General features: G+C 41.0%; 1 protein-coding gene across 1 annotated transcript in view; it reads right to left on the bottom strand.

Annotated features, from left to right (window-relative positions):
• The window catches only part of LOC306935395 (glypican-6-like), a 166,246-nt gene that overhangs the window by 114,090 nt on the left and 28,407 nt on the right, over positions 1-23,749 (bottom strand). The window contains exons 2-3 of the mRNA XM_079518426.1: positions 22,424-22,582; positions 2,646-3,037 (exon numbers count right to left, since the gene is read on the bottom strand). Coding sequence (XP_079374552.1) covers positions 2,646-3,037; positions 22,424-22,582 — 551 coding nt within the window. The remainder of the gene's footprint in view (positions 1-2,645; positions 3,038-22,423; positions 22,583-23,749) is intronic.

Here is a 23,749-nt window from a genome sequence, read left to right as displayed (position 1 = left end):
TATTCTAACGCCAGTGTTTCACTCAAGAAGACAGAGCCACTTCTGATGCTTCAATACCAGAAACATGTTCTCGGCTAATTTGTAATCAATTAACTCTAATTGCCAGCATATTGTTTCCATGACTCCTTCAGTGCGTGCCTCATTCTTTTTCAAGACACAACTGACATTTCTAATTCCTCTCTTCCCTGACGAGCATTCATTTAATGGAAACAGAACCCTACAGTATGTTGCCATACTGTCTGCACTCTTGCCCCTGTCAAGTGAATTACTGTCTTCACTGGAGTATACTGACCATGAACTATGGAGATGGTGAGATAGGCTTGGGACAATAATCCATAATACTAAACACTTTCATGATATTTCAGCAATTGCTATAATCGAAATATTTAATATTCAGAAGAACGTTTTTCTTTTTCCCTCACATGGTATACATACAGTACATATATAATATGTTTAGTAAATATAAAACATAATTATTATTTAAAAAAATAAATGTCCACTCCCCCACGGATTAATATTGCATATTGCAATATTTTATCAGGACTACAATTTTGGTTATTGCTCAAGCTTATGGTACTTGTGAACTCATTTATAGACACTATTATCTAGGAACCAATAATCAAATGTTTATCCACAGGCTTTGAAGCAGGAGTGGTGTTTGTGTAATGCTGTAGGATATGCATGTGTTTTTGTCAGTGGGGAGATGTACACTCCAGACATGTGTTTTACTTCCTCAAGGCCCCTGGTGTTGTGTTGTGTCTCCTAAGCTGTGAAAAGACATGATGTACTACAGCGGCTACTGTAATTCAATAAACACCCTGGCAGCAATAAGCATGGATGTCACATCGCACAGTGGCTCTGCCATAGACACCTCACGCAGAGTGTCTTATTCCATTATGCTTATACCCAATCCCTCATGATGAGTTTAAACCCTGGGGATCAAAGGCCGCCGTCTTAGACATATGACCTGTGTCTAAGGTCCTGCTGAAATGTCAGAGGTGAGGCTGGGACATGCTGGCTACCAGGGAGCCCCATGGTGTGACTCACTAAATGCATACTAACAGCTCAGCCTCAGCCTCAGCCACTGCTCATAAATGAGTCTTACCTCCTCCACCACCACCACCACTACTGGAAAAGGGGCAACTGATACTCAGGGAGGTGCAAAGAACATGTTTAGGGTGCAAAGAGTTCACCGTGGTGGGAAACCTGGCTAAAGCATCTGATTACACAGCACATCTCTCCACAGTCATTTGGAGACTATTTCCATTTCTCACTCGGCGATGATTGATGATACATCATCTCTTTATGGGCTTCTGTTTATAGAATATACGGTAGGACTATAAATATTTATCAGCGATGAAGGTGATGATCCCATTTAACTGATACCAATACAGCAGAGTGCGGGGAAACCAGGCTGGCTAAGGGATTTATCTGCACAGAGGTCATCATCAGTGCAACAGCACTTCTATCCACCCACGAGAAGACATCTCGAGAAGAGCTTTCTTGTTGTTGATGATGACTAATTCCAAGCCCCATAGTCTCTCGCTTTTCCTTTAATCTTACTTTGCACATGATCAAATCTACAGGAACACTCCCAGGGCAGTATGGTGTACTGCAGCAACAGCAGTAACAGCAGCTGTTTTCAGCTTACATCACATCAAACAGAATATCGAGGATACAGCACGATTAATGGCTTCTGTATACCGGCTTAACAAATATTATCAAGTTGAGACACAAATATCCTCTGCAATTTCATTTTTTATGCTTTACTTCAGAAAGGTGGGTGCAGTACTTAGTTTAGACAGTGTTTGGTTTAGACTAGTCATTGGTTAGACCAGTCATTAGTCCTATACAACCTATCTCAAACCCTTACCCTAACCCTAACCTCCCACGGGGCAGCACACCTAAACCTAACCTTAACCCATGTCTAACCAATGACTAGTCTAAACTAAGTATGCACCCCAGATAGGTCAGTGTAGAGAGACAGGAAATCAAGGGCAGAGAGATAGGAGAAAGATGCAAATTCAAACAGGGGTCGTATTTGAACCCATGTCCTCATGCCCACAAGGAGCTGACTGAGCCTCCAGGTAAACCCATGTAGTTATATTATTTGCTCTCTATTTCTTATTTCTTTTTTTTCTTATAGTTTCTATTTCTCTGCAACAGCCCAAACACCCCTCACTTTACGAGACAGCACTTGTAAGTGCGTGAGCTTTCGCACCAGCCGCCTACAGACATGCACAACACACACAACTATATAACGCAGAAAAAGTGTTATGGCTGCAAACCCAGGTGAAACGTCAATCTCACCCAGAGAGAAAACAAACAAACAAATGGAACATTTTCTGTGGCTGTTGAAATTTATGTTAGCCACAAAGTAATGGTTCATTTCACACAATCCTCTTCTATGGGCTACTCTCAAATAGTAATTGCGCGTGGAATGAAACGAAACTAATCACATTGGTGTTGTGCACTCTGGGTTGTTGTATTGTTAGGCAACAAAGAGGAATTGATTTGTGTCAGAACCTCTGTTTTAAGACATGTTAGATCGAGTGTATGAATGAAAATGAAACCATCTTAACCCACAATTAACTTCATTAACCATGTCAGTTAGAATAGGGGGGGGGCAGCAGCAAGAGATTTACCTTAGATACTCTGTTGGCCACCTCCCGGCCTACGGAGAGCCCTTGGACAAACGTACGTGCAGCGATGAATGCTCGGGTAACCTGAGCCTTGAGCTTCCTGGGCACGTCCCCAAAGGGCTTGAGCTGGTCAGTGTACTTACTAATACACTCCAGATAGTCCTCAGTGATGACATACTCGGAGTTGAGGAGCGTGAACATGCGCTCCAGCAGGCGCGACCAAAAGTCATTGAGCATTTCCTCCAGGTTAACATTCCCTCCCGTGTAATAGCGCTTCAGCTCGGCAAACAGGTTCTGAAAGACCTCCGAGTTCTGCATGTAAGGCGTACCGTAAGTCCTCACGAACATCTCGTTCAGGGACCTCTCCGTGTTCTCCAACAGCTCCAAGAAGAATTCTGCATTGAGAGAAGAAATGTAAAACACAATTATTTAGAAGGTTTTTATATATTTTTTACCACCAAATCTCTATATGCTGACCTCCAGGAGTCTATACTAGGCCCCCTCCTTTTCCCCTCTAAAACCAAATCTCTCAAATAAGTATCGCAACACATTCTGAGCATGTAGATCTGCTATTTCCGTGGAATGTTCGCCCCCCAGAATAAGGATGCTAGGGTTCATGTGGTTAATTCTGTTTATGTTCTGTGTATATTATATAACATGTAGCAAGATCTGCCATTTTTAAACAATTAAGAAAAAAATATATATTTTTGGTATTTTCTAAAACAATTTAACGGCACAAAATATTTTCAGATGGGGGTCCGAAGCCCAATGCATATTCATTTGTGGGTCCAGTCCTTGACATCAAAAAGTTTAGGGACCACTGATACAAGATACAGTACACTGTATGTATGCTAACATGTATACGGACACGTGCTTGATGCCTATTTAAAGAAGTCTGCATTATTGCTTTTCCAAAAGTATACACAAGAAAAAGTAGGTAAACAATAAGCCTCAATGTTGATTTAATTTTAAAAGATTCCACAGCATTGACAGCAATGTTGTTTCTTCTTCCAATGCACCAGATTTTAAATTGCAATGGAAACCATCCTTTTACATTTCTGGAAACCAATAAGTTCATCTTTTTGTGATGCAGGGTTGGAGTTTCTATTAGTCAAGACAAGAGTCAAAACCTCAATGCACATTCGTTACAGTATTGGTCCCTAGATGGTATAAGGCTGTGAGCTAGAGAGAAAACTAATTATGTTTCGAAAAAGATATAATGCTACTTTACATCTACAGGCTTTATTGGCTTCTGTCCACCTGCATCATTCCACTTTCCAGACACATACCACACATTGTTTACTCTATGACCTCAGATGGCTCACCAGAAATGGGTATGAGGTAATAATATTTCTCACCACCGGCTATACACAGTGATAGTCTTGGCTTTCCGAGGACCAAGATTAAATTTAAATTGGGTTCGAACCACCCTCATTGCATTAAGAGTACAGGGTGCAATAGTTCAGCACTAATCAGATGAGACTTGCACGACTTACATCCTAAAAAGGGTCCTGGAGATTGCATTAAACCCATTTCCATCCTTCTGTGTTCCTGTTCCATCTACAGTCTGAGAGATGAAGAGCACTGTCTGCTATTGACTATGTCTATAATATACCTCACACCTGGCTTTTAATGAAGCGAGTGTCACGGAAGCAGTTCAAGCGAGGTGACGTCTCAGGCAGACTGGCATATTCACCAGGTGTACAGAGAGGATATTGTGCACATCTTATGCCAGGTGCTGGACGTCAAGGTATCAAGGCGAGAATCAAGGAGAAGAAAAGACATCTGCATACTGTTTTTCAGCTCCAAAAACGTGAATATCCACACGCTGTTTTTAAAGTTACTTTATTAACTGGCTCAACCTTTCGACCTCTCAGGTCTTCATCAGGAAAATCATATTTGCCTGAGAGGTCAAAACGTTGCGCCAGTTAATAAAGTAACTTAAATAACAGCGTGTGGATATTCACAAGGTGTGCCAGACAGTCTCTCAAAGCTGTACATAATGACTGTGTGATCAAATCGTAATGTGAAGTGCTTAGTACAGCTCTGCAACACAGATTAAATTACTAATTACAGCAGAACAGAAAAACATTAGCATTCATATGACAGGGAAAAAACATCCACAGTACACCATGTTCTGAACAGTCATCAGGTTCTGCTCTGATCATCTTCTGACAGAACCCACATGCCTAATCTGATTAGGGTCCAATAAAAAAAGAGATGCACATTTTGTTGTGTGATTACTTGAAAATATGTGAGTAGATAGTTGATTTACAAAATTTAAGATAGATGGCTTAAACTATCTCCTCATTTCTCACAATCAATTAACATTCAAGCTGCAACATGTGTTCATTATCATGTCTTTTCACATGCATGTTAAACATCCCCCTACTGGTTTAAAGCTCCCTAAACGTATTTTATTTAATGGCGCACCTTTCGACCTTATAGTTCTTCACCAGGCATCATTTGCCTGATGAAGATGTGTAAGGTCCTCTGTGACATACTGTAGCATTGAGTATAATGCTTATCTCACAGAGAATGAGATTAAATTTAAAATTGCTTCACTTCCGCATGAGGATTATTCACAGACAATTTATGGGTATTTATGGGATGTATAGTTGAAACTACCAAAAGGATGTGCTAAATGCTGTGAAGAACACCATTTATATGATTCAGTTTTTTTTCTAATGAAAATAAATAATACTACTAATAATAAACAGAATGGTTTATAAATGGTTGCAAGAAGAACCTGACAAAGATATGCATGGCGCACGCTAGGGCATTCACTTCTAGTCATTTTTACTAGTTGACCAGTTGCCTAGTTTACTAGTCGACTAGTTTTTTAACTACCTATTATGTAAAAAATAAAAATAAATAAAAAAAATATTTTTTATTTTTTTATTTTTTTTGAAAATAAATATTTGTACATTGAAAAACTGTGTACATGGTGACTATAACTATATATTTGTTCTTATCAACTAGTCAACTAGTACCAACAAGGTCGACTAGTGGATTTACTAGTCGACTAGTAAACTAGTCGACTAGTTGCTTAATGCCCTAGCGCACGCGTGCGAGAACACACACGTACGCTCTCTCTCTCCTTGCGCACACACGTGTGCGTGCGCACACACACACACACACACACACACACACACACACACACACACACACACACACACACACACACACACACACACACACACACACACACACACACACACACACACACTTATTAGAACTAGAATGCATCCAAGTTAATTACTTTTGAATATATCATTTCATTTTATTATTTTTTCAGTTTGAGCTCTACTGGCATGTTTGTGTCTTTTGGGACATAATTAAAGTAGCCTACATTCCATAGCTTTTTCATTGTTCACCAGTGCAATGCGTTTAGAGACATATTAATGAGGAGAGAATAGAGATCATGTATCGCTTTTTTCATTTGCATCTGCCGTTCCTTGAGGTTGGCAAAAAAGGGCAGTATGATCTTTCAGTAGTCTTCAGGCTATTCACTAAATGGAAGACTACAGTGTTCATTAATTCATGTATGCAATGTTTCAAGCACGATCCTTTAACATCTTCCCATCAATAGAGAAAATAGTGCTGTGATGTGTGATGAGTTATATGCCATCTGATTAATGTCAGGTTTAAGAATGCATATATAAGAAAGCATATCTGTATGCGGTCAAGTCCTTTCTCCTCGGTGTCATCTGAAATATTAATTTAATCCTCAACATGAGTGAAGGATTCTGGATTCATTGTTAATGTGGTCAGAATATTGTGCATAATAATTCCAAGCTCCGTTTCAGAATGATCACAATGAATAATTAACACTCACATTATGGATGACCTCAATATAGGTCAGGGAATAATACACTTAGTTTAAAAAAAGAAAAAAGACAACTTAATATAATTACTGAAAATCCATGAAGAGGATCATATTTTACAATAGGGTATTAAGGGGAATGTCGTGAAAAATTGCAAATTATTCCGAAAGCTCACGTAAAGCCCTAATACATCGCAGTAATTAAGAGGTCCAAATGAACAGCAGCAAGAGCTGCCTGCAAGCGGAGGACAATGATGCTGAAATATTGGACAGCGGGGAGATCCTAATGCTCCTGCTAACTTCCAGAGAGTTCATTACGACTCGCTGATGAAGCTGCTCAATATGGCTTTCACTCCACACAGTGAAAGCACAGAGCACACACAGAGCACACTTAAAGGGCTTTTTTAAAAAGACCTACAATGCCATTTGCGAGTGGATTAGAGTCCCAAACATAGAGGCAAATCTATTCAGCATAATTTCTATTAGTGCGGACAGGGCTTTAGAGAATGTGTAGACTATAGGGACGGGTCCAATTAATCAATTTATGTGATCAAAATGGATTATTAAAAATAATATCTGTTGCAAAGGCTATATGCAAAAGCTATATTGTCATCCAAACCCTGTCAATAGTAACAGAGGATACCTAGTATGAAAACATAAAAAAAAACAAAAGGCTTTTGGTGTCACATGACCATGCTGGGCCAGGATGGTCACGTAACAGGATTCCTGGGGGGTCAATTAGAGAATGTAGAAGAATTGTTATTTTGATCAACGTTTGCCTGTTATTAGGGATGTCCCGATAATGTTTTTTTGCTCCGATCCGATTCCGATCATTTGATTTTGAGTATCTGCCGATACCGATTTGTCCCGATCCGATATTAATATTTATATAAAACACTTATGCCATATCACAATAGTACAATATTCAAAATCACAGACATGATCCAGTCTGAGATATGGATATAATATTGATACTAGGGATGTCCCGATAAAATCTTTTGCTCCCGATCCGATCATTAGAAAACGATGATCGGCCCGATTTCCGATCACGTGATCGGATCGGGACAACCCTACCTGTTATCTCTCCTAATGGTACCACCTCAATACAGCATGGGATTGTGGACAAAATCTATTATTATATACGTTTTGAGTCTAAATCTCATCAAATGGTAGTTCGTGGCTCAAAAGCTGAATAAATAATGGACCTTGATATGAAAAGGGTTGCATTATTGGTGTTGAGTGGTAATGGTAAGCTATCTGTCCTTTGAGGCAACGATTATGTGGATGGAAAACAGAATCACAAAAAAAAATCTGCAATTGAAGATTTGTTTTACGTTTAAAAAAAACGGGAAAAAAAACATAATAATGATAATAATAATCGATTAATCGTTTAATCATTAATATTGAATTATACTAATTAATTCTGGACACTTTTACACATCCCTACTACGGACTCAAGTTGCTTTGGCCTTCAGCATGCAGTATAACCAACAGAGATGGTAATGGATGAGGGTGACAGCGTGCTACCGGGTGCCTTTATTAAAGGACCACAGAGGGACGTGTCCTGCAGACAGTAGTTAATTACACCAAACTCCCTTGAGCTGTGACCAACCGTAACTTATATATAGGGCTCTTTAAAACAGCCCAACGCCTCAAGTAATTAGAGCAAACACAAACGATGGTACTATACTAGTTTGACAGATGTTCAAAGGAGATCGCCAACGAAACATTTCTTTTTTACTTTCGGCTCCGGTGTTAAATCAAGTGACGGCTTCTGCCGCAGTCAACCACAACATTGTCACTGCAGGAGCAGGAGCTCCACATAGATAAGACTAACGTGTTAACCTGATGGTGAAAACCTGGAGGTCACATAATTAATGCAACACATGGGGAAAATAGCTGAGCACATGTCCACCTCCATTCATCAGCACTTGGCAGATCATTTCTAACCCTTTTGCCTATTACTAAAATGCCACAACCTCAACATTGACCTTACATGTTAATCATTCCACAGTGCCTGCGCTCAGAATAAAATAAAAAAATTATCGACAAAGACGATCACTTTAACTTCACCTTTTGACCTTTTGATGTCAAAGACAAATGTGATGATTTGATCGGATAGTAGGTTGGTTTTGCATATCGTCGACAAAACCAAATACAGTATAACAATATATTTGACCAAATTCCTATATTAATATTGTGATGATAATATTGTATTGATACGATAATGTTCATTGAATCTGTTCCAAACGAGCTCACAACAGATTGTGCCGGGTCGCGTTGTGAGCTTGTAGATCGCAACTTTAAATACAAATACGGCTTAAGTGATCAAAACCAACAAAAGACAACGTTTGTGCCATATCATGATATCATTATATCAAAAATAGCTTTTCTCATTACACAATATCAATAGCCTATAATATTGATACATTGCCCATATATTGCCCAGTCATAGTTCCTATACCTAGTTCCCGTTACTATGTTTGGGTGCGGTCAAAACATATACAGCCACTGATCAAAATACCTTAAATTCATCAAAAGACTAAAAAGGTGGCACAGGGGTAAAGTACATTCCCTCCACTGCTGAGTCTAGAGGTTCAATTACACTGCGGTGCATCCGGCTTGGCCAAGCATCTATGAACACAATTGAGCGAAGCCGGGCATGGTAGGATGATATTTGTTGCTGCACATACTCTTACAGGCTTGGGTATCAGCGGGGAATGTTGAGTGAGAGGAGTAGGATGAAGGCACTACATCATCCCTTGGAGGCTCATCACTGGCAGGTGAACCAGCAGGGTACAACAGCAGTGGCAAGCAGTGGGAGTAATTAATTGGCATAACAACTAAATTGGGGGGGAAACATAATAGGCAACTCTAAATAAATTAAAAAAATCACACTTGTGTGAAGTGAGGGCCGCCTGGTATTGTTTGTTTAAAGTGCTGTAAAAAAACGTTAAAAGTCCATAGTCTTGGCTGCCATGTGACATCACGTATAGACTTTAGTTTGCTAAAGTTTGCTCCACATCTGAAACGGAGAAGCCAAACCATTTGTGTTAGGTTTTCTCAGTAGTAAACTCCTGTCCTCCTGTCAACCTCCTCCCAGCAGCGAGCAGCATGGAATCCTCCCTCGTTTGAGTAAGGAGGCGCTGTGATTGGCCAGTAGGCGCTTTGAGTGGCGGTGGGAAATGCTCTCGCCACAGAATTTACTAGTATTCTGGCCATAATAATCATTCTGGTCGGCCCCAGCTGTTGGTACGCAGAAGCGCTTCCCAGCGTTTGATTGACAGCGCAGAATACATTTTGATGACGCATGCGCACTGGCGCACCGCCTGTGTGCATTAAAAGTCCATAGATACTGTAGTCCATCTTTAAACATCCTCCTTCGCACAAACCTATAAACTATCAGTAAAGCTACCCTAGTCAAACAGTAGAAATAACATGTGGGTTTCTCTCCTCTGCAGCACAGCAAACCGCTGATTATCTTCAGCAGTGGCACTTCAAAGGTATTTTCTAGGATTACAACGGACCCGTTTATTAGAGCAGTATATGATATACACCCACGCGGCTTGTGGTGCCTACGCGTTCCATCTTCATCTTTTCATGCACCATGGAGGAGGACACAGTGTCCAATTCCAGCTGTCCATCACAGTCAGTGATTGGTCTGATGAGAAAGTGCCTGCCTGGAAGGAACTGAGTGCTGTGCTACTGTGTAGAGACAGTTCAACCTTTTATTTTTCAGATGCCTCCTGATAATTCCGCTGTATTGGTTATTGTGAGTCACGCACTAGCAGTTAAAAGCAGCGGCATGAGACATCCATGCAAGGATCCTAGCCAGGAACCTGATAATGCTGATAGTCACCTTATCTAATCTATCCATGAGGAAAAAGGGGGAAATGCTTTTGATAGTGAACTAGTTTTCATTTATCGGAATTTGAGGGGTGGGATGCTTCTACAGGAGCATAACATAAGGAGAAACACTGTAGGTGGGTTGAAATATACAAATATCAAAATACAAAACTATTCCAAAACCATCCTCTATTTTTTCCACAAAAGTTAATGCACCATGATGAAGGAAGCCGTGCTGATATGTTTTGCATTTTCTAATTTTATTTCCTATTAGCAATCATTAGTACTTCAGAATAAAGGCGCTAGAGTGCCAAGCAGATGGGCAGATTTTACTCTGAAAAGCCCCGCCCCAGTCCAAGCCATAGTGTACAATCAAAATGTATTTTCCCTTGATTCATTGGATCATGACGCACCTCCCCATATATACCATGCCCATTTCAGTCAAATTGTATTCTAAACACACTTTTTTCTTCTCCTCTGAAAGATTTTGTCCAAACATCACAACAATAATGAACAGTTGAGACGAATAACAGTCTACGTCCATAGTAATTATCCATAATGTATAAATGATGGATTAGGGGTCAGGACAGATAGGCCTTTTCGGGGAGGGGTCAGAATAAATTATGGACAATTATGGACAATTATGGAGACGTATTCGTCTCAACTGCTCGTGGCAGACATGATCTCTGAGGACTCATGTGAGAAACACTTTTTGATAGTTCATTCCGAATCAAACATGTTGATGGACCTCTAATTTTACCGCAAGCCATGACTTGCGTCAGGGACTCGGGGCAACCACACTTTTACGTAGTTGTATTTTTGCCATGGTAGGGGCTCTAAAGATGGTGACATCGGTCCATCATTTGCCCAACACTTTTGTCCACATCATAGTATCTGGAAAACTGCTGTCTGGATTGCCATATAATTTGCTGTGAACCTTCAGTCCGTATGCCTAGTAGTACAGATTGAGCAGCTCCCTTAAAAGCTGATCCCTCCTCATACAGTCCCCACCCGTGCTGCTGCTAGTGCATCTGTGTTTACTGGCATTGGCACATGCAGTTCAGCATCACGTCCGTGAATGTCCCGTAATGTCCATGGCACATCGATGACACATGGCGATGTTATGCAGCAGACGACATGCCACAAAGAATACTCTGACCACCTGACCTATCCAAACAGCTGAAGCACATTTTCAGCACTCCAAATGTCTATTACAGTACAGGTTTTTGTGAGCTTTTGATAGAAAGACTACTGACGCACTGTTGTTGTAGACATGTCACGTAGTGTCATGAGCTATGGCTTTAACGACCAGCTGGAAAAATGTTTTTTACATTTAAGACCATTGCCCAGTCTAATCGGGAACGATGCAAGTAAGTTGGAATTGGAAATGCATGTCCCACCCAGTTACGCAATACCTGTTGTCAGAGTACCCGTCTTAGCCTTCTGTCGCTCATGTGTCCCTTTTATGCCCATATATGGAGATTTCATAATATGGTGTTTCACACCAGCGTGTGAAGCACCCAGCTCTACTTCCACATTTTTCTTGATTTGAGCAGCACATTTTAGCGGTTGGATCAGCAGTGCTGGACAACCGGATCTCCACATGGGGCGTATCGGTAAGCTCGGCGGTCCTGGAGAAATGCCTATCCGACTGTTGTTATGCTGAGCTCTGTTTTGTACAAGCCACAGGTTGAATAATAAAGTTAGAGCATCAAACCGAGGATTACATTTCTGGCTCCAATTCTTGGGATCCTTACAATATTGTGCAACCTGAGGGACAGGATGGACAGCTGAATGTGTTGCATTGATACAGTCAGTGAATGACCCGCCCCCCACTGCCGACATCGCTGTGATTGGCTGTTCTCAACCTGTGGGTCACGAACCCCTCGGGGTCCCCCCAAATTATATATATATATATATATATATATATATATATATATAAATATTATTATTTTCTTTTGCAACTGAATGGCTGGAAATTAAGAGTTTACATAGTACACATAGTGCATGCATAAACTTTCCTTAATGATTATATCTGGTTTCAGTATTCATTTATGATGTATTTTCTCTATAAGGTTATTGTAGCGGTCAATGTAGCGGGGGGGGGGGGGGAGCAAGACATGGCCAAAGCATTGCAAACCCCTGCACTAGGAGATCCATTTCAGCTGGTCTTTAAAGGATAGCCATCGTCCAAAAGCCACCCCTCTGGGGCAGGATGGCCTTAGGAGGCTACAAGAATGACTGGCAAGTGAGTTGACTAGTATACAGAAATCGTGGGTCGATCCATGGTAATTTGCATACATTTGCAATGTAAATGTGCATGCATGGCAAATTACCTGGATGTTGATAAAGTGTATCCCCTTATGGTTAATATACATGAGTTGAGTGTTCTCTACTGGGGCATGTACTGTAGCTGCACATGCGTGCAATCGATGGAACCTATAGAAAATTCTCCTTGAACTCCTGTTTAACTTGTTCTTGGCTGTCAGGTGTTGTATGGAAGTGAATGTGTTCATTGGCATGTCGGACAAGGTTTGACGTACGTACAGTAACTGCGTATTGCCGTACTGATAATGGCAGATTGCGATATGAGTCTGATTGATCTCACTGGAAGCTGGAAAGACACAGGGAATGCTGCAGGGACAGCAGGCAGTCGTCTCCAGGTCATCTGCTAGTATATGACAGATGTCCATCACAGCCTGGTGGGATAACCTGAATTTACATGGCATCCCTCTTCGCTGAGGGAGAGGAAGGCTATGTGCCCCGATTGATCCCTCCGCCGTTGCTCAATCCTTTGGTCAAATGTGACCAGATTCGACTGAGAGCCTGCCATCGCGCAAACTCCAGCTTTTCACCAGAGGACAGTAGCAGCCCAGCTGCTACTGTCAGCCACAGTAAAGCTCACAGCAGACTCCGCATAAAGAGGCAAACATTAACTCATTATCCAAAATGAGTTAATAGCACAGGCAAACTCTTCACATACTAGAGCATGTCTGAAATAAGTGTCAGAGCTGAAATCGACATGTAAATATGAACCTTTCAAGCCTGTTTTCTCAACTCGCTGTTTTCTGCAAGACATTACTCTATAAGCCACATCTGTCTACCGCTTTGCTAGTTCCAAAATGCTTGGTTACGCTATGTCGTGCCCCCAACTAAATCTGAGGCTGGAAAAAAAAGCATTGCTTATTTCGGACCCTGGTCTTGGAATGACCTACAGACCAGACTCAAACTGGCTGCTGTGATTCCCCTAGTGAGCATTAAAATGATTGCCATGAGCACACTTCCCATACACTGCTCCTGCTTTGACGTATAGCAAATGTCTGCTTGCTTTTTAGTCTACTAAGCAATGCTTAGTTTTTATTTATTAGTCCTTATTGGTCGCGTTACTAAATGTTCCTGTTCTCCCTTTGAGCTTCTTAGTAGTGGGTACTGTATTTATGAGCATTGTATGTCTGTCCTGTTTTGTGTTGTTACTGGCAGAGCTGTGTCACTTATTCCAATGGCAGTCCCTCAGTCAAATTTAGTCACAAATGGTTAATTTGGCTACATCAATCACTAACACTAGTGAATGCAATTGCATATACTGTAAAAGAAAGGTTCAAGGATTGTTGTGTTACTACTCAGGAGCGGGCATACAACACAGATACACCACGTAATCATCTGATGCGATCATTATTACCACCATGTTATCACTAGCATATTATCAAAAGCCAATGATAAGTCTTTTAAGTACGGTATATAAATGAATACATGTAATATTACATACCCACACGGCCACGTGTTATATTATTTAGAGAGCGCAGTCGCATTGTGTTCAAATGAAAGGGGTAGAAGACTGCATAAGGCGTTGCGATTATATATTGGTCGTGTTGTGCTAGATAGGGTCCTTATTCTTCCTTTATACTCTAGTAACGCAACGCGTTATTAGCTTGAAAATCAGTTCTCTTCGACAAGCAACAGCATCCTCCAACATATATAGTATAAATTATTAGAGTGTCTTGTTGTAACCTTCATCCAGGGAGGGTTTGTTGTGTGTTACTGAGTAGCTATGCATATTCTTTTTCAGGGGCCTCCTGAGTCCTGGCTAGGGTTGCTTGCCAACTACCTGAAATTCATATAAGGGACATCCCGCCCGGGGAACCCCAGCATCCATCTTCTGGGGAGAACATTAGCCAAAAATAACAGATCTACAAGCTCACAACACGTCGTGTTTACAACGCACAAGCTTGTTGATCGGCTATGCTTGGCAAAGAGATTTGGTGTAGACAGAAAAAACGTATTGACATCTCAGGTCCAGAGGGTTTAGTTAGTGTTAGTGGTTAACAACCTGTATTATAATGAGCTGATGAACCTGTAAGACATGTGTCATTGATTGATTCTTATTCAGTCAGATAAATGTGCATATAATATTTTATCTTGGCGTTCGGCTCTGCTACATTTTTCTCCCTGCTCGGCACAATTAAACACCATCATTAATCATTAAGAGCAGGGAGATAGATATACAATAACAACCCCCCCCATGGGGAACATAAATAACAGAGCCCACCAGTGGTGCTGGGGTGGTGGTGGGAGCAAACATCACATAAAAACCAGGAACCACATGCAGAAGGAAGGCAGGAAGAGCATGGAGTCTAGGGGAGCTTAAATACCCCGCCCAATTGGTCAGCTGACTGCCACATCAGCGAATGACATGAGGGTCTTGCAAACACTGAATACACCCACATAGTAATGCAGAATATTAATCCCTTGAGTATATGTATGCGCCCTTGAGCACAGCATGGAGCCGCTCGAGTATACCTGCCTGAACTAACTCTGCGCAAGCTACGTATAATTTGTTGAAAAATAAGGAACAAAGTGTCTCGTTTCCAAATAAGGTAAGATTCTTTTTTGTTTTGCAACCTTACTCCTGGCATTCATTTAGTTTAGGAAAACTGGGACCTCCCTAAAAACAAACACAAGTTATCTACTACTGTACTGTTGACAACAGAACAGCCATGGGAGCAATTCAGGCCGGGTCAAGTGTTTTGCTCAGGGGCACACGTGCAGTGATGTAATGGTCATCTGCCTCCTAAATGTAATCAATCTGAGGTTGGTTCCATTTGATGTTACGAATTCTTGACCAGCGATGAGGCTGTTTGAGATCCAGTACAATCAATTGTGGAGGGCGGACTACATTAATATTCTGTTTGGCTCCGCAGCCCCATGGTGTTGGTGGTCAGCAGAGGGCCAACAATTGATTAGTAATTAAGACCCCCAACTCAGTCTGTAATGAGCTAGACGGGAGCAAATGTAGTGGGCCTGCTATTTCTCTAATGTCTCCAGGCAGAGCTATTCGGTCCTGGGGTTCTGCAATATGGATTAAGGAGGAAACCGTGGAAATATACAAGGATACACGTGCTGTTAGCATGCATACATTAGCAAACGCAAGGAAAATGCGTAATAAATTGCAGCAATATTAGCCGTGTCATTGGCATTGATTGTTGACATGATGGGTTTTCTCTCACAGCCCAGTACAGCTGCTCAACCGTGGGATATGTATTACCACTTGGATATAGTCTTGGCACAGTGGAGACTGTGCCCTCTTACTGTAGTGGTAGCGACACATAGGCTGTGGTATGCGTGGGCTGGGCTGCTACTGTCAGCCACAGTAAAGCTCACAGCAGACTCCGCATAAAGAGGCAAACATTAACAAGCACTGATTCCGTGTAGGCAGTACTACATGTCCAGGTGCCAAATATATGGCAAGAGGGCATCGAAATTAATTCATAGCTCCTTCCATCGTTCTGCCCGTTTAACGATCACCTCCATACAGATCTGTATCAGAGTCATGAACATTGCCTTGGGCAGTGGAATTTAAGCAAAATAAAATAAAACATAACGTATTCAAGTTCACATTCAAATACAACACAGCTGAATTGAATTATGGATTCCTCAGGACGGATTTCTATAATATCCACAGGCAAGGGTTGTTTAAGTCTCTGCTAACATCTTTCATCTGTTAAAGTTCTAACAGCCTGGACTGAATTGATAGACAACATCAAAGTGAAATCCATATCCAACAGTGAATGTCTCACATTTCCAGAGCGAGTTGGTCAGTGGAGACCCCTTTACAGACACGATGTCTCCTGACAACAGAGAGCTGCGGAGCTGAAGCCTGTGCATGGCATCTGCCTCGACACTGATGAAATTATGTAGAGTGGCAGTAGGGCCCAAGAGGCTGCAGGGGTGCCTGGAGCCATGCATCTAAGTGCTGCTGGTCAAACCCCATTTCCTCCCTCACTGGAGTCTTCCTCGTGACATTCACCATCCTGACAGAGCCCGATCAAAATAACACTTATTTATTTATGCATGCTTCCAGGAATCACATGTGTGCTGAAGAAGTGTATTCCTGGAAAAAAAAAGACAGACATTACCCAGGCATCCTGACATTGGGTTTCTGGGCAATGTGCAATCATTTGAGAGATGCGCAGTGTAACTCAATACTATCTGTTTCATACAATATGTTGAACAGTTTGAAGAGAGTGGGCAAAGCAAGACATCACATTGACTACTGAGGATTGAGTTACACCATTAATCACTCAAATGTTATTTGATTGCTAACATATGGTATGCGCAACGTTTCCCTGTGAAAAGGTAAACTATTGCCGTCTGGCTTTGGATCAATATCCTCATATTAATTTCTACCCAGAATCTTTTGGAGGGAAACTTCGCTATACAGAGTTCCAAGAATATGCAATGTTAATATGTAAGTATACTCACAAACCTAGCATTATTTAAAGTAAATTTTTTTGCTGATGATACATAATGAAACCCAACAATCAATCACAGACATTGACATCAGGGTTGTAGCCTGGCCATATCAGAATACACTGGGTATAATATTGCATTGCAGAAAATGTAATCCATTCCGGGGCTCCGTAAATCCAAGTCTTGAGAAATCATTTTGTTTTTGAATGTCCTGCAATATGTTGGGTATAGTACGTTTTAATTCAGGTTCTGACAAATCAATGGATAGACCCAAAGCTGCAGGTTGTACTTTACATTTGCTAGGGGTTTAAGTTGCCCACAGTCAGTTGACAGAACTCCATCTAACTATAAATGCACCAAGTCTCTGTACGTACGTACATCTGTAATCCACGTAACTCGAGAACCGTTCGCCCCACAACTTCAAATTCGACACACGCGTTCCACCCCACCACAGGGGGTGCAGTGCCCGGTGTCGAGTCGGTCGGACCCACGGTTGTCCAGAACCGACCCAAAAAGGCCTCTGCCCGGGCTCTGGACAGGGCCCCATATGGACCATGACACCACTCCATATTTGGGCATGCCTGAGCCTGACACAGAGACTGACACAGAGACACATACACACATTTTGTATTGTCTTGGTGTTTATGTGCTATGTGTTGTTTTTGATGTGGGTGTTTAAACAGACTGTGAAGACAAATATACTTCGGGACAATAATGATTATTATTATTATCATACAGAAATCTCCATATATGGGCATAAAAAGGACACAGACAGATGGGGTGGAACCGGAGCCACACCAACACCTGATCACCCCTAGATCTCCACATATGGAGCTGGCCTGTTTTGACATCACAATGATGTTCTGACATCACAATGATGAGCCGACCCCCTGATCACCCCTATATGTTATTCAGTTTTATTCAGTTATTCAGTTTTGTTCAATGTCCAGGACTACGGATGGAAATGAGCATCTCTGCTAAAACCGGTGTATTTACGCTACATTTTATGTAATGTTCATTAACCCATTTAGGCCTGAAATATATTCTGAAAGAATATATATTCAAAGATTTGTGCCGCACTTTCACGATTTTTCAAAAATAGCAGACCTACAAGCTCGTAGTGCGCCACTCGGTGGCGCGCTCACAATGGTGTACCGACATCACAATGTTGCTCAACCTCATTTATTAGTCAATTGATCACACCTGATCACCCCCCAAAGGGCACTGTTCTAGTTCTTACTAACAACAAACAGGTTAAGCTGCAGAGCTCTGTTTTGAGATTAATTTCCCCCAAATCTATCTATTATATTTATAACTTGTAGTCCTAATCATCCAGTACTTAGCAATGCTGTAACTTCCAGCTCAAGACATTATTATTTTTTGAATGCTAGCCATATAACCTTATAAAACTTCTCCCCCTCTCTGTCTCTTTTAAATGCATGAGGGAACAACCAGTGACCAGACTTCTGATGAGTTAAAATGTTCCACACAGACCTGTGTGAACACCTAGCTCCTCCATGTTTCATTGGAAGATAGATTGTTGTTTTGCCATTGAAATCCCACAGCTGACATGCAAGCTAATGGGTTTTAGGCTACAGAGTGCCCAGACAAAAGCTAACAGAAGTGCTTGCGAGAGATGTTTGATTCGTTAATGGTACCCATGCTAATTCCATCTTCACCCATCAAAATCAAATCATATGGGCTTATATCGATGCTATTTATGTGCATGCATAGTGTGCATTAATGCAGAAATTGCATGTTGATGCTATATTTAAAATGGGAAACTTGATGGAGGATAAGACATGCAATAGTTATATTAAGTGTGGTGAGCTGTTATAGTGACATATTGATCAGGGGAAACTGTGGCCTCATTGCACAAGTTCAGAACAACCATACAAATTGTAGCCTACTGATAATACATAATTCACAACATCTAATGTACTACATTCAGAATACAGATGCAGATTAATTATATCATATTTGAATAGTAGTTTATGATGAACTTGACATAATCATGAAGATGTGTTCAGACACTGCTGATTGCGGTTTCACTGCAGTGAAGTTTCTGAATATTGTTTTTAACGTGTCTACCAAGTGCATCATACTGCATGGAAAATGATTCTACTTAGCTGCAAATGTCTGCAGGATTTAACATATGCTTTGCTCTTTATTTTGTACCTATGGTACATTATGTGGCTTTCTAAAATAAATGTTTTCCAGTCCTACTCTGAGCTACTGCAGAGATGTTTACTCACTAGATGTAAGGCTTTTCTCTCCCAAAGACATGGTTCAATATTTTCACTTCACACGCATTAGCAAGAGTTTGTAGAGTGAATACAATTGAAATATTTAATACTTGGATCAATTGTGCAGATTTCCTTTCTAAAAGACTATTAGGGTGAAAGACTTGGAGCTGCTGCCACTGAACTACTATACGCATGAGTGATAAGGTAAAGCCAGAAAGATACACATAAAGAGAGCGATAGAGTGGGAGAGAGAGGCTCATTGTTCTTCAATAGCATTGCTAATGTGAGTTCACACAGTAATTCTGACTGCAGAACGCGGTGTCAATTCAAAGACTGCTACTTGGCTCAGTCAACATTTACAGTCTCCCTGAATTCCCTCAGAGAGCAGAGAAGCAAGTGTAGCAATTCTTCCCAAACACAGATACAATGCAGCGGCAAGGTCAGGTATATGTGATTCATCTTTAGGTCAGGTATATGTGATTCATCTTTACTCTGCACAGCTTTGGAAGAATGATCAGATGAAATGAGACAATAAATGTGTTGTATCTCTGCATTCAAAAATAAGTGCAACCATACTGTAAATGCAAATTTAATTTTTTGACAGATTCTACTCAGACATGGTTGCGTCAATAACTGACCTGACGTCCAAGTCAGGAAGAGGAGAAGCAGACCATATCTGTGCCGCCATCGTTCATGTTAATAATGGTCATCAGTGCTAATTTTCTAGGTGAAACTTCCCATTGAGCTGAGTGGGAAAAATTAGCCCAGTAAACTGGCACTGATGAATTGCCCATTATCCACAATCCACATGAAGTATGGTTGCTACAGTATACGCTGATGGTTATGCGCTGCTTTGCTTTTTTGTAAGGACCTAGAGTGAACTTGAGTGAACCATAAATCAGCCATGCACTTCAACCTGAACCAATGGATGGAAAGATCTCATTTAAATGGGAATTCAGTAATTGGGGTTAATTATTTTATATGCAATATAAAGACACTGCTATACTATTGACCGATTCCGTAACGGGTCTCATGGTCGCAGCCTACGTATTTCATCTGCGGTTTCCCCGCACCAAGCTTCTACTACAGTGAATGGAAAAGTGACTGATGTTAGTCTGCCTCAAACGTTACTCTTTTACCTGCTTTTTACTAACACTAACATTACAAAGATGCCCAGAACATCGGGATGAACCTGTGTAGTGTATGGCTGCTCCAACAGTAGTGGCAACATTAAAAAAAGAAAAGAAAAGCATACTTTAATGCTTAGTATGAGGTATAAAGTACAGCAGCCTTGTGTTCCTAAAACAGAAAGATTGGGTATTGGGTAAGACTGACGTTATGTATCTTTCAGGACCTTTCACTGCTTTGTCTCAACCATTACTCAATGGCTCTGGTCTCAGCCACCACGGTAGATATTTTGACATTCCGTTTTTTTTATTTTTTATGTTGCCACTACTGTTGGGGCAGCCATAAACTACACAGGTTCATCCCGATGTTCTGGGCATCTTTGTAATGTTAGTGTTAGTAAAAAGCAGGTAAAAGAGTAACGTTTGAGGCAGACTAACATCAGTCACTTTTCCATTCACTGTAGTAGAAGCTTGGTGCGGGGAAACCGCAGATGTGTCGTCTCCGCCTACAGGAAATACGTAGGCTGCGACCATGAGACCCGTTACGGAATCGGTCAATACTGTACTAAAAATACTTTTGTGAGTATTAACCCATTCTGGGCGGGAACCCCTTTTGGTGATTTAAGCATTATGTTACACTTTAGCTATTGAGAAATAGCAGATCTACAAGCTCATAGCATGCTGCAAGCTTGTAGATCTGCTATTTTTGAAAAATCATGAAAATATGGCGCAAATCATTGAATATATATTCTTTTAGAGCGAACGTTTTTAAAAATAAAGGCTTTTGCCTTTATTTTATATTTTTATAAAGGGACAGACAGTAGGCTGACAGGAAATGGGGGAGAGAGATGGGGGGGGTGACACGCAGTAAAGGCCGTCGGGATCGGGAGTCGAACCCGCGGCACACTACCAGACTTGGACTACAGGCCAAGGTGCCTGGACCGCTGAGATACGAGCCAGGCCAGAGCGAACGTTTTTAACTCAAATCTTTGCTTCTGGGGGGGAGATCCCTGGAACAACATATTTTCAGATGTGGATCGGAGGCCAATTACCACTGATATAGAAACATACGTTTTTCTGAAAACTGTCTGCACTGGATTTAGAAGACATTTGTAGAATCTAAGTTGGGTCTAAATGGATAAAACAATAGGGGGAATGCCTTTTTATTAGATCTCACACCACCTTTTATGTGTTAACAACAAAAAGTATTATGAGGCAATCAAAAATGTCATACAAAGTCGGACAAAAGTCAAATGAACACATATTGTATCTCTCAGCCAGTGCTTTCAGTTAACAGAAACCATAAGGTAAAAGAGCAGAGAGACAACTCAAGCGTCCTGTTCAGGGTTTCTCCAAGACAGACCATATTTTACACTGTGTCTTGCACTAAACATCTGACAACGGGGGAAGTTGGGTATTCTCTTTTACATAATTTCCCCTGTTTCAATTCCTCTACCATTGCTATTGTCCTTTGTGAGTAGCTGCTGCCCACACAGCAGGATCCACTGGTAAAGCTTGTGGGATTATTATTGCTCATTAAACTGTAACTGGAAGGAGCTGACTCCATGAAGTAAGACGTTGAGAGAGAAAACAGAGGAGGTGGAGGGAGATGCTTGACTTGGTAATGTAATGACTCATCTCCAAAAGTAGAAGCCCAGTGGAAGTGTGGTGGTCAAGAAAGTCACGATGGTGTTAAGACTGGATCATACGCAGCAGCAGCAGCACAAGACCATGCAAGCATCCTTAATAATGCAGACTCGTACTACTCACTCCTGCCCAAGCTGTCAATCTGCTGTGCAAAGAGCCATGTTTGTCTAATCCACTGCCAAGAGGTTTCTCCACTCCAAGGCACATTAATGGGATTTTCAATCCCTGTTGCCATTTGAGGGCAGACAGCTCGGAACAGTAAGCCACCTCAAATTAATACATACTACCTCAATTCTTTGAATATACATGGGAAAATTAATCCTCAGACATACAGTAACTTACCATCAAACTTTTTATGTCTGGAGACGAAGGTACTCCGCAATTCGTGACTGGTTTCATCGACCAGATTCTCAAACTCCTGCTTGCTCTGCTGGCCAAATGTGTCCTCCATCTCTTGGGTACAACATGTGTTTCCCTGTGGACATACACGAAGAAGCTCACCTGGAAAGAAATGAAGAAAATAAAAACACACACAGAGAGATGTTTTCCTCACATACAGTACTAACGTGTTAACTGACAATGTGCCATAGAGGTTTTGTTTCTAATCAGATAAATGGAAAAGCAATGAATCGATGATACAAACAATGGCAAATTGGAAGAAAAACAATATCTATATAACACTATAATTAGGCGGAAGATAATTCAGTCCTTCAGAAAGAATAATCATGAGTTGTGACACTCACAGTAAAATCCCTAGTCCTAATTTAACTCTGAGATTGTAATTATGGTCCATTTGATTCCATTTTTACACTCCCGGTTATATTAACACTGAGTATTTTACAGAGGAGGTATTTTTTGCATTGGTATGCTGTGCCTGTGCTGTACCATTGAAAATCTGACAGCTGGTGCTACTGGATCTTCTCAGTAAACGAGAGCGCACCAAAATCCAAAGCTCTCACTCAAAGCAGGAGACTAGCTGCTTAAAATGTTTGGATCAAATCAATATACAGCTTTGTAATACACAGTGTTCTTGTTTTTAACCACTTCTGAACGCATTTCTGAATCTCTAAATCATAGTTAATGCCGTTAATAACAATATTAATATTGCCAATCATAGATGTAAAAGAAGAGAATAACACATAAAGAACACAGAAAGAAAATTGGCAGGGCTACATTAATACAGCTGCAGATAAATTGTACTGAGCAGATAGAAAATGACTACATGCATTATAATATATGAACTGGCCGATTTCACGTGTGTCAATTTGGGTTCCCAACTGAGGCAACAAAGGACACACAATGATTGATTCAAAATTGCTGCAGAGGGGAGTTGGGACACTGAATGAAAGCATAGAAACCTTGAAATGAAATCCAAGGAATAAAGGCCCAAAACCCTTTCTCTGGACAGAGAGATGGAGAAAGAGAGAGAATGAAAAAGAGACATAGAGACAGAGGATGAAGCATCAAAGTAATTCCCAAGCAATCACTCTGTCCTTACAACTACCTACCAGCTCCTTATGTATCTGTACCTCACAAACCCAGTGGAATTAACATTTCCAGACGCACAAAGATGAAATTAATGTCAGCCATAATTTCTCACTATATGAACAAAGACATTAATTTCCACTGCTTGTTCATAATTGTTTTCTCCGCTATTGGACAGTACAA

This window comes from Electrona antarctica, assembly GCF_951216825.1.
Source record: "Electrona antarctica genome assembly, chromosome: 13".
NCBI lineage: Eukaryota > Metazoa > Chordata > Actinopteri > Myctophiformes > Myctophidae > Electrona > Electrona antarctica.
This window is presented reverse-complemented; position numbering and strand designations above follow the sequence as displayed.